At 39.7% G+C, this 17,235-nt stretch overlaps 1 protein-coding gene across 11 annotated transcripts in view; it reads right to left on the reverse strand.

Moving 5' to 3' along the window:
* Positions 1–7,414: 7,414 nt before the first annotated feature.
* Positions 7,415–17,235, reverse strand: part of LOC127431257 (pro-neuregulin-2, membrane-bound isoform-like) — a 108,980-nt gene continuing 99,159 nt past the window's right edge. For 4 of the 11 annotated variants that reach the window (XM_051681627.1, XM_051681624.1, XM_051681625.1 and 1 more), the window contains 5 exons: positions 16,089–16,191; positions 14,971–15,094; positions 14,742–14,869; positions 13,636–13,860; positions 7,415–10,584 (listed from right to left, as the gene is read on the reverse strand). In XM_051681627.1, the coding sequence (XP_051537587.1) occupies positions 9,933–10,584; positions 13,636–13,860; positions 14,742–14,869; positions 14,971–15,094; positions 16,089–16,191 (1,232 nt within the window). In that variant the 3' untranslated portion in view covers positions 7,415–9,932. Of the gene's footprint in view, positions 10,585–13,635; positions 13,861–14,741; positions 14,870–14,970; positions 15,107–16,088; positions 16,192–17,235 lie in introns of all 11 variants that reach the window. The other 7 variants (XM_051681626.1, XM_051681622.1, XM_051681623.1 and 4 more) reach the window with 3 other exon arrangements.

Consider the following 17,235-nt stretch of genomic DNA (forward strand, 5'->3'; position numbering starts at 1 on the left):
CATTAATTCCCAGTAGTGTTCACAAACCTTGTTCCCTGGTTGACTTCCTCCGAGCCCTGTGGCAGTCAATTTTTCGGAGACACTCGCTTCCGGCCCAGTACTCGTGCTAACTAAGAGTCCTGTTCTGGGGTGGGTGCTCTGCACGTGGCAGTTCCCTGTAAGGCTATCCCCATGCGATATATATCTTCCGATAGTTCGTTTCCCTGTTGGCAAACTGCGTCTTCCTTGGGCAGAGTCCCTCTGCCCCAGTCTCCATGTTTGTAGTAACTCCTCCCCAGTTGGGTAGGATCTACCTTGAAGACTCTCCACATGGTTGGAAAGACCATGTGACATATTTTTCCACTTAAATATCCCCCCCTCTCTTTGGGTGAGGTGTGGTCTCCATGGTGTCTTCCCCTTGGGAGGGACACCCCCCGACTAGACCTGGAAGCCCAGTTGGATAATCCCCCTTCTTTTTTAGGGAGTGGAAAAAAAGAAGGGGAAAAGAGGCCACGACTGGGTTAGCCTGTCTCTATCTTTTGGGTAGTTGACTTGTACCCAAAGGACCATTCGACACTCATAACTATGTTGGGGGAGGTTACGTGTCGACCTAGTGTGCTGGCTATGAGGCACACAGTAGTCTGCCCGTCACACACCGCCAGTTCACGTAACACAGTTCAGCCAGTTGTGGCGTTTCGTATAGGGACCCCTAGTGTCACTACATCGACACAGCATCGAGTGAGTGACAGATAGGGAACATCATGGTTACTTGTGTAACCTCCATTCCCTGATGGAAGGAACGAGACGTTGTGTCCCTCCTGCCACAACGCTGAACTACCCGCTGAAATGGCCAGACCTTAAAACGGCTCCTCAGCATAAAACCTGAATGAGTGGTTGCATACCAGCTACTTTTATACCCGTATGTCCGGGGGAGTGGCATGCAAATACCACTCGCCAATTTTAAATGGCCTTTTATCAAAGACCAGAGGTGTCTCGGGCTCCCAAGAGTGACCCCTAATGTCACTACATCGACACAACGTCTCGTTCCCTCCATCAGGGAACAGAGGTTACACAAGTAACCATGACGTTTTCCCAGATCTTTCATTTTGAATCTTGCTGTCAGCATCTTTTTCACGTAATTCAGTAGATCATTGTTACTGGCAGCAATAATCAGATCATCAACCCAGAAAATTACAATCACTCTCTCTTTTTCAGTTTGTTTACTGTACACAGAGTGATCAGCTGAATTCTGAACAAAATCATTCTCACTGAGGTAGTCATGTAACATTTTGTTCCAGTTTCTACCTGACTGTTTTAAACCATACAGCGTTTTTCCACCTAAGTCTGACTTCACTTCAAATCCTTCTGGCTCTTCCATATAAATCTCATAGTCAATTGGAGCATGTAAATAGGCAGTTTTTACATCCATCTGGTGGAGATCAAGATCATATTATGCCGCCATTTGCATCAAGGCTCGTACTGAAGTGATATTTGCTGTTGGGGAGAAAGTCTCTTTGAAATCTACACCCATCACTTGGCTATAGCCTTTTGCTACATATCTGGCCTTGTATGTCTCATCTGCATTATTTTTGACAGCATAGACCCATCTACCCCCAACTGCATGTTTACCCTCTGGTAGCATAGTTAGGTTAAATGTGTCATTTTCCTTAAGGGAGTCCATTTCCTCTTTCATGGCCTTAGCCCACATCTGTGACTCACTTAATCTCATAGCTTCCTTGAATGTTTGTGGTATGTCACACACTCTGTAACAGTAGTCAACATTGGTTAGAATCTGGTCATCACGTTCAACATCAGAAACATGATCAGTCAAATAATGGGTAGCTCTCCTATTTCTCTTAGGGTAACTTGTACTGTGATCACCTCCCTCTGTCTGGGCACTACACTGATTCCTAATCTCAGTTTGAGGTTTATGAGTCTTTTCTGGGGTCCGATCAGTCACATTCTCTTTTGACTGGGAGGATACATATCTTTCCCCATGAAAATCATCATCTGGCATTGAAATGTCAGTCTGTGTCTGGTGTTCGGTAACACAAATCTCACAAGCCTGTGCTTGAGAACTTTCCCTGTGTCTGGATAATAGATCAGGTATGCAGGGTTGTTTTTGTCATACCCTACAAAGATTCCTTTTTCACATCGTGCATCCAATTTCTTTTTGTCGTGTTTGTATGCATAACATACTGAACCAAATACCCTCATTTTAGAAAGATCAGGTTTTCTCCCTGTCAGTGCATAGTATGGGATTTGCTGTATTCTACCATTGTAGCACCTGTTGCAAATTACTGCAGCAGTCATTATAGCATAGGTCCACAAAATCTTAGGTAGATTGTTCTCTAGGAGCATACATCTTGCCATTTCAAACCGGGTTCTCCAATTTCTCTCAGCAGTCCCATTTTGATGGGGTGAATATGGTGCTGAGGTCTCATGTCTAATACAGTTCTTGCTTAGTAGTGGCTGAAACTCTTTTGCCATAAATTCTGTGCCATTATCTGATCTAACACACTTTATGGTCCCAGAAGGGGCTGTATCAGCAATGAACATTACAGTAGTTTTTACAGTGTCACTCTTAGCTTTTAGAAAGTACACAAACACTGCACCTGAGTAGTCATCAGTAAATGCCAAAGCATACTTGAAACCATCTTTAGCCTCTGGGTCAATAGGACCAGCTAGATCTACAGTTTAGGTTAGATTTATCAATCTTACCCTTGATTTTCATTCCCTCAACTACATCCTGCAATTTGGAAACATCATCATAATTACAGTGGCCGAGGATTTCGTGCCAGGTTTGAATGTCATAACATCCGTTACAACTATCATTGTCTTCGTTGACAGTGTTCAGATAGTACAGTCTATTGTACTCTTGTATGTTAAACTTAGTACCATTCTTGTGAATGAGTTCATCGTGTCCTTGTTGAAAGTTGATCGAAGCTCCATTTGTCATTGCTGCTTTAACAGAGAAGATGTTCTGTGGATATGACGGGATGTATAACGCACTCCTCAGCGTCGTCTTCACCTGATGTCCCTCGCTGTTAATCAGGCACACCTCCGCATCACCTCTTCTCAGTGCCACTCCACTCGGTCTGGTCCCGTCTGCCAACTCAATGTAGTGTTTCTCCTAATGGAATTTGTCATCAAATTTTTTGAATTTTCCATTGTCTGTAATAATGTGCGATGTCCGATGTGCGATGACCATCAGTCCCTTTCGCTGTACTCTGTAGAAGTGGCAGTCACTCCCTTTAAAGACAAACGTGTGTTCATCATTGTCCTTTTTTTCAGTGGCTTGTTTAACATTGTCTCTCTTTTTGCATCTGCAGTTGTCATCTTTGTGCGTTGAGCTTTTGCAGTAACTACACCACAGTCTTTTGCGATTTTGGTTCAGGCAAGCACAGGCTTTATGTCCCTTTTGACCGCAGTTATAGCACGTAATGTCCGAGTCTGCGAGTCGTTCTCTCCCCCTCCTTTCCGGGGCTGAGACACTCGCTCTCATCACGTTATCATCACTCGCGCTGCTGTGAAACTTTTCCGTACTTTCAAAACTCCTCAACTTGGTTTTGAACTCTGCAAACATTATGTTTACATCACTTTGTGTGATATGGATGGCGAACGGTTTAAATGAGTCTGGCAAACCTTTCAAAATCATCACAATTAACAGTCCATCACTGAGACTCTCTTTGGCATTTCTCAGTGCTGTGATTGCGGTTTCTGCTCGAATAATATAATCTGTGACGCTCTCATTTGCCATTTTCTGCAGCGACGTTAACTCTGTGTACAGGCTAATTATTCACAGTTTTCCTTTACCAGCATAATAGCCCCTCAAAATCTGTAGAGCTTTCCTACCGTCATCCGCTGCATCTCTCATTACAAGAGACAAACTTTTGTCATCCAGGTATTGAATCAGCTCAGCATATGCTTCCCGTTTTTATCGGCAGCATCTTCTTCCTCACCATCACGTGCGGGGGGCTCTGATAAAATCGTGTCCTTCAGCCCTAGCAAACGCAGGTAGCCTAAAACTTTGTCTCCCAAAGTTCGTAGTTCTTTTTATCTCTAAACACAATCTGTTCCATCGGTTACCTGCTTCTCTCCTGGTCCCATAACCTGTTGGCGCAGCCATTTCCGAATATGATAACCGATAAATTTTATTAACTCAGACGGAGGTAAAAAAACATGCTTACTACTTGGTATTCTGTTGAACCGGACCCGGAACCTTTTTATTTGTATTTCCATTTATGGAAGACAGGTCACATACACATGAGGTGAGCAGTATGAGGGCACACCTATTACAAATGTTAACAGTTGCATGATGAAACTCGTTTGAAAAAGGACAGAGACAAAGGGAAGCAGAAAAAACGTGACCCAAGTTGTTCAGCACACAAGAGCACTTTATAAATACTTCAAAGAAGATCATAATAAGTATACAGTTTAATGTGGACCAGTTGCGTTGACAGACTTACATTTTACTGCTTCATTTGAAAATCTTACATTTTACTGCTATTTGCTATGTTTTATAATGTATACAATCTCGCGAAACTATTTGTCTTTACCACAATAAGAGTCTCCAACGTGCGCGCATTCACGTCAAACAAACCGATCGGAATGGAGTAGGGGGCGCAATTATTTTAATTAAATTGTGCTTTGCTGTTTAGTAATCTTGCAACATCATGCAACATCTTGAATTTAGTTTCAATGTAATCAACTGTGCAGCTTTCATGGATGTCACACTGATGTCTGAGAGCTTCAAGTGTGCCGATTTTGAAGTTTTTTTTTTGTTGATTTCTCATCATGTGAGCGCATGGAATATAATGAGCAATGATGCAACTTTTCAGCACAGATGATTGTAAACTGTATAGGATGCTGAATATAATATATAATAATGATAAGGGTCCTGATAGTTTGATAGTCCTGATAGCAAAACGTAACACTGTTTTCACCAGTAAATGTATACTATGGCAAAAATTATTTTACTGGATAAGCATACGCTACCATTAAATTATTATTATTATTATTATTATTATTATTATTATTATTATTATTTATTTTTTTTTAAGAATAGTTTAGAAACATGTAATCAGTGACAATAGTATTTTAATACTTACAATATTAATTTACTATACTTAAAATGTAAATAATCAGTGACAGTGTACAAGCATAAGTTTCTAACATAATGGTGTATTTTTCAGGTAGGCAGAATTATTAATATTTCTATTCTGGTGTCACCATTGCCCTCTGCTGGCTGATTTTTATTCCCACTCCATTTCCGATGGATCATTTTACATTTTAATGAACAGTACTTTTTGTTAAGTTTTACAAGTAAAGGAAAGGAACTGTTGTGCATATGTACTGAAAGTAATAATAATAGTAAAATTAACTTAACTTTTAATGATTCAGGCTTTGTTTAAAAGAAGTATAGTTGAAAGTACAGAATTCTGAATTCAGCACCATAAATCGGACCAAATCCTTACCACCTTTATCATTTCTGTTTTTAAAAAACCTAATTTTAATAAAATACAGGGAAAAAAGTATTTTTTTATCTGATTAATCGAAGAAATAATCGCAGATTACTCGATAAAAAAAAAAAAAACTTTAGTTGCAGCCCTAAATGCAATCGCTTCTTGATTCATGTTGTGAAAACCATGTCAATATGATAAAGAATAACCTTTAAATTGTATGTCACGTTTCATTTTATGTTGAAGGCATAAATGGTGAAATTGAAAATGTCTTTGTTCTGTTTTCTTCAGTTAGCTCACAAGCTAAACGAAGCAGAATCTCTACCCACAGATTTCCACACATATGTGATGGTTGGAGATAACATACTCTTAGACAGTTTAACTGCCTTTGCCATGGAAAGTCAGGCAAAATAATTACCTCTTAAAAGTTGTAAGTGTGAAACTTAAAACAGCTAGGCTGCAGTCCATCCACAATTAAGTGATATGGACTGGTTTGTTCGAGTTTACTTGGCAGTTAAATGACAGTATCCTAAGGCATATGTTTCATGTTTAGGCATGTCAGATTTGACCAGAGAGCAGAGAAACACATAAAAAACTGAGAGCTGATCAGATTCATGAAGGGGAAAGCAAAGTGTTGGCGATGATAGGCCCCAGATGAATGCCTTGGAAATGTCTCACAAGACACAAAGAACAGCTGGAGGTACAAACAGCTAGTGAAGCTGACCTTGTTCTTCTGCCTCCTCCATCTGTATGTGCCATAATGTCACACACAAGGTTATAATAATCTGTAAAGCCCACATTGTTTTCAGAGATTTTGCAAGTCTCTGATGCAGAGTCCGAGTCAAGTCTTTCAATGCCAGGTCTAAATCAAATCTTTTGTCTTCGTTTTACGTTAGTCTTCCTTTTTTGTCATAACATCAAGCCTTAAATAATTTTTGAAAACACTATTCTATATGATACAGGTTAGTTTTATTAAACCTGTTGCAGGACAGTTAATTTCATTTACATTTTCAGGGGATTTCCTTGAAAAAGTAAGTGCATTACCAATCATTGTCAAAGGAAGAAGCAGCAGAGTGCGCATGAGAGGCTTCCTTGCATCTAAACAGTGTTGCAATATTCAGAAAAAATCCTTGTAGACATAAAAGACTTGTGTTGTTCGTGAGTCTCAAATTTGGAGTCTATGTCAAGTCTCAAGACCTTTTTACTAAGTCAGAGCACACTCACGAGCCATCATGAGCTAGCCTAATGTGAACATTTCTCACATTTCTCCTTTTTTGGCTTTTAATTTCTTAATGTAAAATAAATAAATTGATGGGTTGTGACCCAAAAATGTGTTGCAAATATATTCTTATAGGGTCATGGACAACAGGCAAAAAACAATGGCAAATGCAAATAATAAAATGCAACTAACTATATTATTGTGTATAGTTATGTATTTTGACGGTATAAAAAGTATTTTGCCACGAATTCATCTGTGACTTGGTAGAAGCTGGCCAGAAGTAGGCAGATGGCAACATGTACAGGTTGCGTGGCATGCTCTCATCCTGGAAAACCATGAACAAAACTACACAAGGTAAAACAAAATACAACCCAGGCTACATTATAAACAGGTTTACTTGCAGTGTAAACAGGTTATACTGCAAGTAACCTGTGCCAAGTCTGCCGACCACTGAGTTTTGTGCTGTGACGAGAGCATGAAACCATCAAAATTAAATTTTGTACGATAAACAACTGTGCTGGATTGCCACTTGATGTCCAATGTGAAATCTGGGTCCTAAAGCAAAACCAGTTGAGAACCACTGGTCCATTTGGCATCTGCTCACACAGAATGACTCTCTTCCCAGCATTCCGTGTTCTGTGCCATTGAATAGTTTGCCAAGTGGCTTCATCTCTCACTCCTTCAAGGGAAAGATTCAAAAAAATTTGACATCATAACCATACAGATAAGACAGACAACAGGTCAGATTTGGGCACATGTGTCAAAATGATACCAAGAAAGATTTATTTTCTCATATGAACAGGTGTTTTCATTTTTATTTTTACAATCTATGACAGTCACGTTTGTTTGTCTCTCTTTTTTTAAATCCTCTAGCATTTTTCCAAGAATGGACATGGTGGGGAAAAAGATTCCTTTTTATTGCTGAATGTAAAAAAATAATAATAAAAAAGAATACACTTCCACTGACTTGAGAAAAAAAAAAAAAAAAAAGAATATGCTGCTTGTACCATGCACCCATCTAACCTTGACCACAAGGACATGCAGAGGTGAGGTGTTTAGACATTTCAAGCAAGGGGGAAATCAAAACTAACCACCAGAGGTTGAGTTTTCAGGGGTTGAGGAGTGAAATTCCATTTATAAACCAACTAGTCTTTTTTGGCATTTCTCAAACATACAGAGATCTAAAATGTGAGGGGGGAAACATTAAGAGAAATTCTGCTCTTTAACCTTCAAACCCAACATCTCTTCATTTAAAAAGAAAGATAATCCATTGTGCTGTCATAATACAGCATTAAACCCCTTTTAGGTTCTAACTTGAACATTATTGTTTTTTCACCAAAATAATCACAACACATTGTATCTCTTTTAATAGAAGTGCATGAAAATATATCTAGCACGTATCTGCCTTGTTCAGATCCTCCAATATTTGGTGTTGATTTTATGTGCCTTATCGAGTGGACTTCACCTCCTTTAACATGAATATTCTTTAAGCTGATGCTGACTGTGGACGCTCTTTGTTGTAGGTGAATAGTTAAAAACAGCTGATTATAATATACTTCATCTCACTGATTAGGTTCTAAATGTAGTAGTGTCTCCTTCCAAACAGAGCCATTCGATGCAGTTGTTTTTAGTTTAGTTTGGTCTGGGCCCAGTGAGTGCTTCAAAATGGAGATGAAGGCATGGCTTTGTATTATAGTCGCTTATAAGAAAATGATATACTGATTTCATAGCGTACTTTAATAATGATAATAAAAACAACAATAAGCGCTATTTGGTGTCTTACTGGTTGTGAATATGAAACAGTATGAAATATGTGGACTTAATGAAATAAATAGACCTCAAATTAAAACATGCCAGCAAAATATACATTACATGCCATTCTTATCTAAAAAATGAAATGCAGTTGAACACAAGTAGAATATAAAGTTTGCATATTTTGGCATTTTAATGACCCCTAGTAATTCACAGCTATGTGTCTTGTCATTTGAGTCTAAGTTTGTTTGTGTATTTTGCACAGAAATTCAGTTTCACTTTTTCTGTCCTGGAGTACAGGGACCAAAGGGAGAACAGGCACATCCGTCAATCTCTCTTCAGTCCTGTACATGAGGGAAATGTGTAGTGGAGTGAGGTCCTGAGACGTGGTGAGGCCTTCCATCAGTCCATACTCTCTCTCTCTCTCCCTCCCTGTCTATCTATCTCTCCGATGGCCGCACTAATCGGATGGATGTGCTGATAATGAGGGTGACTTGAAAGAGTGATTGGAAGGTGGCTTGAGTGGGAAAGACTATATGTTCTTTATTTCTTTGTTATCTGACAAAAGCTATTAGCACTGACAGCCAAGTTCAACTCCACCAGCTGTTATCCCGGCCCACGGCCTCCTCACATTTACCCTTTGGAATGAGAAGGCTCCCATGTGACAAACCTTACCCTGTAGGAATACAATGCAAGTCAAGGCAGGGCAGGGCATCTGATCGAACACATCAGGTGTACACGTGTATGCGTAACTCTAGACAACAGCAGCATATTTCTCAGAGCCACAGTCATTCCCAGGCCTCTTGATCGCTCTGCCTACGCACCTTGCCGCGGTGCATGACAGAGCTACCCATTTGGTCAGATGAAGCATTACGACATAGCACTCACACACGCACAAAAACATATTTTATCGCGCCCCATTTTAGACAGAGAAAGAACCCCCAATTGCATTTGTCATCGATTTCCTGTTGGCAAAGCAACATGATCATAAAACATCTCTTTGAATAAAATCTATGTAAACATACACCTTATGTTCGAGTGGTTTATATTGCATGATGGTGTGGGGGGAGGGATAAAGGAGGGCAATGTCACAGTTCAAATGGGGGTTTGCTCCCCATAGAACACAACCTGGAAAGAAAAGTAAGGAAAAAGGCCAAAAAGAGATAACAAAAGAGTAAACGAGTATAAAAAATGAGGCGTCCGTATAAGAAAGGCTACAAAAAACTTCACTGGCCCTCTGGCGTCGGCATACAGCAAAAGGCACCACAATATTACTCTATTTTTTTTTCTTAAGTTGTGAAAAAATTGGCACATCTTTTTTATGCTGTAAATCAAAATGTACATATAAATAGAGTTTTCACTATAAAAAAAGTCTTTGCTGTTAACTAGTAGACAACTTTTGCTAAAATGAAAATAAATATTTCATTTGTTTAGAATATCTGTCAGTTATATAAAATAAAAATATTTCTTATAGGTGCAGGTCTATAGTAGATTGATTTTGTGTATAGGTGGTGGTCTCTTTAGTGGGGTGCATTGTCCAGTTTGGGCCGTGAGTGTGTCAGTCTGGTCTGTGTGCTGGCACGAGGCCCATGCCGCCCGCTCTGGGCGTGAGAAGTCCTTGTGTCGGGTATGGGTCTGTAGAGGGTGGAGGGCTCGGCCGCATTCATATTCTGCATACTTAGGAAGGGTGTGCTCTCACCTTCCTCCACTTCTGAGTCACTGTCTGACAGGCAACTGCGCGAGCCCAAGTCCCGGGACGGCTGGTAGCCACGCGGCGCCACATGGCCGTTGAGTCTGGACCTGCGCCAGCGCCGACTGCTTCTCTTTGGTTGCTCTAGGGAGGACAGGTACTCCTGGGTGCTCTCGTACTCCTCCTCCTGAGCCAGCCGGTAAGGGCTGGAGGGCAGACTGCCCATGCTGTCTTGCAGGTAGCTGGTGCGCTGCTGTTGCCGGTAAGGCTCGTGAACCCGGGCCTCATGCAGGGGCACCTGGTAGCGGCGTAGCAGCGGCTGGTCCTCCACCGGGGGGTATGGAGTGTGTGCAGCAGGGGGCAAGGACATGGCGTGGCTGGTGTTGGGGGACGTTATCTGGAAGGTAGGCACCTGTGGGGGTAGTGAGTAATGGAAGTCCACGGGAGACAGGCGAGCCGGTGTGGTCAGGGCGGACACATACCTGTGATGAGAGAAAGGGAGGGAGAGGAAGAGGAGAGAGCAAGAGAAGGAGAGAAGGTTGTGCAAAACAGAAACACATGAGTCAAATGTTTTTAAGTACAAACAAAAGGGAAGGGACCCACCACCAAAAAGAAGACACTTTAGAAACAGATGCCATGCTGTGGAATTCTAGAGTGTTGCATGAGTTAGGTGATCTAATCAGTGTTATTATCAGTGAAAACTAGTGATGCACCGAAATGAAAATTCTTGGCTGAAACCGAAGCCGAAAATTCTGGAAACACTGGGCCGAAAACTGAAGTTTAAAATAATTATTTTCAATTAGACTTTGTTTTGAATAATTTAACAAAATATAAATGTTATTACCAGGGATGCACCGAATCCACTTTTTTTTAACTACACATTTCATTATAAAATACAGTAGATGGAGAAGAATTACAGAAATTATGTAGACTATTAAGAAAACCTTTAACGTTAACTACTCTACTGGACAAGGCAGAAGCAATATCTTAAGTGAACATGAAGTCAGTTCTATTGGCATTTTTGTATGTGGACCTGGAATGTGCAATGGATTCTTTAGTGGATCTCTTTTGTGTTCATTTTTGTTGTGAAAGGACATTACATTACTCAATTTAAATATTATTGTAATTTGTTATATTAATATTATTAATAATAATAACAATATAGTTATATTAGACAATAACACAATTTCAGTCATAATTTCTTAACTTCAAAGCCCTCTGGCTTATACTTTGGTGGAACACTCCAGGAAGCGTGCATCACCGTGAACACATCACGAGCCACTCATGCTATGTGTGTGTGTCAACAACAGAGCAGCGCTCAATCACTAAAGCATGCTACGCATGCAGACTGCATATTTACTTATTAAATGCATCCTTTGCGATTAACAAAGCTATTGTATGTCTTCAAGTGCTCTTTATTAATATGCTAATGACCAAGAGAGCAATCACTGCACTTCTGTGGATGTGGACTTTAATGTGCAACATAAACAATGCTTTTTCTCCTTGTGAATGTTTCTGTTATTGGATTTAAAAGTAACGATTTCCGTTCAAATTTTCGGCTAAGACTTTTTTTTCTCTTTCGGAGGCTGACATTTAGGTGCATTCCTAGTGAAATCATCAACAAAAACAGAATTAAAACATTTTCATTAACTATAAAAGTAAGTAACAGTAAAAACTAACATAATTGTAAAAACTGAACTAAACTAAAATATTCTTCTGTTGCTCTAAACTAGAATAAAATATAAATGACCACAAATAATTTTTTTTATATTATGAAACAGCGTTTATTTAAATTAAATCAGTTAACACATTTTGGCAGCCCTAAAATGTTAAAACTAAATCTAAAATAAAAAGCTAAAAATGGAGAAAAACTAAATTGAAACTAGAAAAGGCTGAAAAAACTAAACTAAAACTAAGAGTGATAGAGTGAACAACAATTAAACTAAACTGAAAGAAAATGAACAAAAATAAATAAATAAAAAATAAAAAATAGAAATAAGAACTCAGTTTAAAATGTAACACCATAATAACCCTGGCTCTAATGCTGTGGATTATTTACAGTACTCGTGTATTGTGGTGTTGCAGTATTGTGTAAATTTACCCCCATCTTGCTATGGCACTTGGAAATTATAGTATGTACATTAAGACACGGCAGCTGACAAATCGATAGCAAATGAGAGCAACAGTGTGTGTTACAGAAACAAATGAGGGCTACGTCAAACCTCTCAGTCTATGTTTGGCATTGTAACTGCTGCACACAACCAGATGGATGACTACGATTGCCTTCTGTTAGCTTGCATCATGCTACACTTAATCATGTAAACTGACAATTTTCCTTGACGCCTTTGACAGGAAAATTTCTCCTATCTGTGCTTGCTCATCCTGCCTATGCTGTGTGAGTAACAGTGAATGAACTCAAAGATAATTAAAGGGATATTTTAACCAAAAATGAAAATTCTCATCATTTACTCACCCTCATGTTGATCCAATCCACTATAACTTTCTTTCTTACTTGGAGCACAAAAGGAGATGTTAGGCAGTATGTTAGTGACTGAGGCTGTCATTCTCCTTTTGTGTTAATAGGAAAAACGATAGTCATACAGGTTTGGAACACATGAGGGTAAGTATATGATGACAGATTTTTCATTTTTGGGTGAACTATTCCTTTATCACTGGCCGGCCTTTCACAGATTTGCTGAACCTGAACTGAGGGCAGATCGCTCAGTTAGCTGCAGGGGAGGAGAGAAGGCAGAGAGGAAAGATGGAACGAGAGGGAAAGAGTGCACAGCAGAGCAGGAGAGACTTGTTTCACTCCTGAGATAGTGTTGTTCAGCTCTCGTTGACTTAATGAACCCCTCACGGTATAAATCCTCCTGTTTTGGACCTCGCATGGCAGTGTGGGCGTTTTACAGGCAAGAGATAACTGTAAATACAGATGGCCGTGGGCTAGTTCCACTCTGCCTCAATACAAATACTGCGCATCTGGAGCAGCGAAGCTCTATTTAAACCCTACTCCCTCTCTGACACTCACTCCATCAAGTCAGAGCATCTGCATGATATCTGCAGTGAATTTAAGGCCCCCTTTATGCCAGGCATTAACATACGTTGTTGGTGATCGGCTTGCAATATGATAGCACTTGCCCAAATTAAAGGGATAGTTCATGTGGAACACAAAAGGAGATGTAAGGCAGAAGGCTCAGTCACCATTCACTTTTGATGCATCTTTTTCTCATACAATGAAAGTGAATAGTGACCGAGGCTGTCGGTCCCTAAAATTTGGGCAAACATCTCCTTTTGTGCTCCATGGAAGAAAGATGAGAAAACTATCCTTTAATGCCAGGTGTAAAGGGGCCCAAAGTATTAAATTCTCTGTGCAATTCTCTACTGACTATTGAATCTTTCACGCCACCCATGCCAGTCTCCAGGGGTAATGGAAACTACGCACTGGAACGCAGAGGTGTCTTACTGCACACACTAAAAATGGTTTGTAGTGCCATGGTTTGGGGAGGGGGGGGTTTGGCGCTGTTGCGCACCTGTCGCTATGCGGAGAGTCCCCAAGCGAGTCGAATGAGTCGCCATACTGCAGGGCCGGCCGGTGGGGCTCAGTAAAGCCACAGTGTGCGGCACGCCTGGCCCGCGCCTCCATGCACGCAGGACTGCTGCATTTACTGGTCCCCACTGAGGACGACATCATGCCGGAAGGACAGTCGGAGAGGACGCTGTCTGTGTGCTCCAGACTCCACGTTCTCCCCTCGTGTCTGAGAAAGACAGAGAAAAAGAAAAGGGACAGAAAGAAAGTGGTACAGAAAAAGCGCATGAGATGCTTAACCCATATGTGTGTATGTGAGAATATGTTTGAGTGAAAAGCGTAAAGTCGGAGCGCTGCGAGTGGTCAATGAGTAAACCTGAGTTTCTCTTCACTTTAAAAGGGGTGAAAAATGGACATCTGACTTAGATTCCATGTCAAAGCGCATAGGGATGAGTGTAAGTGGAAAGAATGCTGAAAGAGATGAAAACAGACGTATGACTCGGGTAGGGGGCAATTGGAGCATGACCCTGGCTCTTGATGAGTAAAAAGCAAAGTGAGGAGTCCACACACACATACACACACACACACGGTGGGGACTTTCCACAGAATTCTGTTGTTTTATTAAACTGAGCTAATGCTATTTACAAAAGTACATATCTAACGTAAAGTAGAAAGGAAACTTTCTATAATTATAATGTTTAATGAAATATAATAGTTTAAATGTTGGCTGAGACTTTTCTTTTTACTTTAGTGCATAAATTAAAAATGTGATTCTGGGGTCAAAGTGACTCAAAATGATGGAGCAGGTCACCATCTGGACAAAATCTGACCCCCACACACTAAACATGACCCAAACTACAATATCTAACCCTAACCCACACACTAACTGGAACCTTAGAAGAAAATTTCTGCACTTTTAGAATATTAAAAAACATTATTTACTTTAATTATAAATCTTTGTTCCAAATTATGAAACATTCCAAGGATGTTCCAAAATTGCAAAATATTCTCAAAGGGAGGTCAGATTTATTTTACTTCTTGCAACATAATTGTCCCTAAACTGTCTAAGCACTGCTATAGTAAATCAGGCCTTGCTGGCAGGGAATGTACCTGTGAGTGGAGGAATGGGCCCGGGTGGAGGAATTGTGGGATCTGGAAGACTGTCGGCTGCCAGGAAAAGACACCTCTGTTCCGTGTCTAATAACTCTCTCAGTTGCAGGAATATTTTTTGAGATATACTGCAATTAGGAGAGAGAAAGAGCCCTTCTTTTAAGACAGCTGTCCACTAAAGAAGATATTACTTCACAAGCAATGTCATTTAGTAAGAAGAGTGACGTACATCTACCATGGGTATCTCCTCAGGACCAGGGCCTGGGTGATTGGGTCCATTGGCCAGGTTCCGGTTGGGGTGATCCACGCACATGTTCTGCCTCAGATGATTGTGCATCTTCTTCCTCTGTTTCCTGGGGGGGAGGCTACAGTGAGGCAGTGTCACTCTCTCAGACACCATCCCAGAGTCACATTTATCACGTCACATTTACAAGTTTATTTCCACACTCCTTACCAGTGCTGCTGATAGATTTATGGTGCACTAAGTACTTTTTTATTTTATTTTTTTGGTGGATCCAACAGTGATCTTAGACTTTATGCTAACCTCTATCAGCATAGAGGCAGCGTCACACAAAAGTTGTCTGCTTCCAATGACTTAATTAAATCAACCATGAATAATTTATTTTGCAACCAAAAGTGTCCAATAATTGGGGGGATTACCGAAATGAGTAATATTTGACTGGTCATGTAATCTCAAACTGCCATCATTAGGGGGACCCCCCCACCCCTCCTTTATAGAATAATTTTTTTTTTCCTTCATACCATGTGTTTGTACATAGTTAAACTAAAATATTTATCAAATGTACTATTAATTTCATTTTTTTTTGTTTTTTGTTTTTTTGTGGAAAATATACAAAATATATCTTAATAATTTTAGGAAAATACATTTATTAAAAAAATATTTGTCAAAAATACTATTCATTTCACTAGGTGTTAATTTTATGCAATATATATATTTAAAATATTTTGGGATACACATATATTTGTGAAAAGTAATATAAATTTCATTAGGTGTTAGTGTATTTAAAATAATACACACATATACTGTACATATTAATTGTTTAAAATATTTTGGAATACACATTGAAAATATTTGTAAAAATTACAATTAATTTAATTAGGTGTTATTTTAGGCAAAAAATATATTTAAAATATATTTAAAATAAAAAATGCATATTTTTAATATTTTCAAGAGTACTATTTATTTAATTAGGTGTGTTTTTTAATTTATTTATTTTGAGTGCAGGGCAACTTGAAGTATTACTGCTACAGTAAAATGATTACATCTAATAATGCATCTAGAATAAGATCTATAATATACTGTATGATGCTGTCGTGCTTGCTTACTTGGTTTTGCAGTAGGCCACCACACAGACTATGCCCACCACCAAAAGAGCCACACAGATGCCGGTGATTGTCAGGACTCTCTTCTGATAAAGCTCCTCTGCCTCTGTACGGTGCCAGACAACAAATACAACACAACAGAAGGGAACTATCAGTCTCTTTTCCAATTAAAACTGTTTTTGAAACACTCTCATAAACAGTTTCCACTACTGCGGCAAATCATCCATCATGCCTTCCAGCAACAAATTCTTAGATACAGTATATCATGTACAGCTTAGAGAAACTTGCTCATCCTATCAGGCATGTAGCATGAAGCTGAGCAGAACTGCACTCTCATTAGCTGTACTGAGATGAGGATTAATCGAGGATGGGCACTAAGCTTAGGCCCCTACACAGGACTCTAATGGACCAGCTCAGCAGTGGAAAGTGCTTGCATGAAGCATAATGCATATCATTATCTGGACATGTGGGAATGGGCCCTGATGAAAATGCATCTGTGATTCCATGGGTGTCTCTCTCCACTGGAGGGCATTGTAATTCAGCTCAATTTATAAGACCAGCCTGCATTCCATAGAAAAGTGAAAATATGAAATGTAGATGAATGTACATGACATGTTCCTTCAAGAAGCAATCACATGGAGGCACAAATGCTCTCAACAGGGGTGTTGAGCCTGATTAAAGGGATAGTTCACCCAAAAATTGTTTAAGTCACCATTCAATTTCCTTGAATTGAAAAAAGATGCAGTGAAAGTGAATGGTGAATGAGGCTAACATTCTGCCTAATGATGACAGAATTGTTGGTTTTGGGTGAACTATCCCTTAAAATGATAGTTTATTAATGTATCCATAACCAATCAAAGCATGGATGTTTAGCAATCTTAAACACATGCTGAATGTTGGCTACAAATCAAAAGGAAATATTTTTCAAATAATCAAATCACAAACTATATCCAGCCTTGGTCTTTCCCTTGGAAATGGGCCTTGAGTTGGTCTCATTGACATTTCAAAGGGAAGAGAATATGCCTGAGCTGTGGAAGGCTAGGGGCTGGTAAGGGGGAAATATTTCATAATCAATAATGAAATAATCCAGCTGTCTTTTGCTTGGTAGTACATAGCGAGCTGGAAAAATGGTCAGAGAACATTATTTCCG

Source organism: Myxocyprinus asiaticus, chromosome 40 (genome assembly GCF_019703515.2).
Source record: "Myxocyprinus asiaticus isolate MX2 ecotype Aquarium Trade chromosome 40, UBuf_Myxa_2, whole genome shotgun sequence".
Taxonomy (NCBI): domain Eukaryota; kingdom Metazoa; phylum Chordata; class Actinopteri; order Cypriniformes; family Catostomidae; genus Myxocyprinus; species Myxocyprinus asiaticus.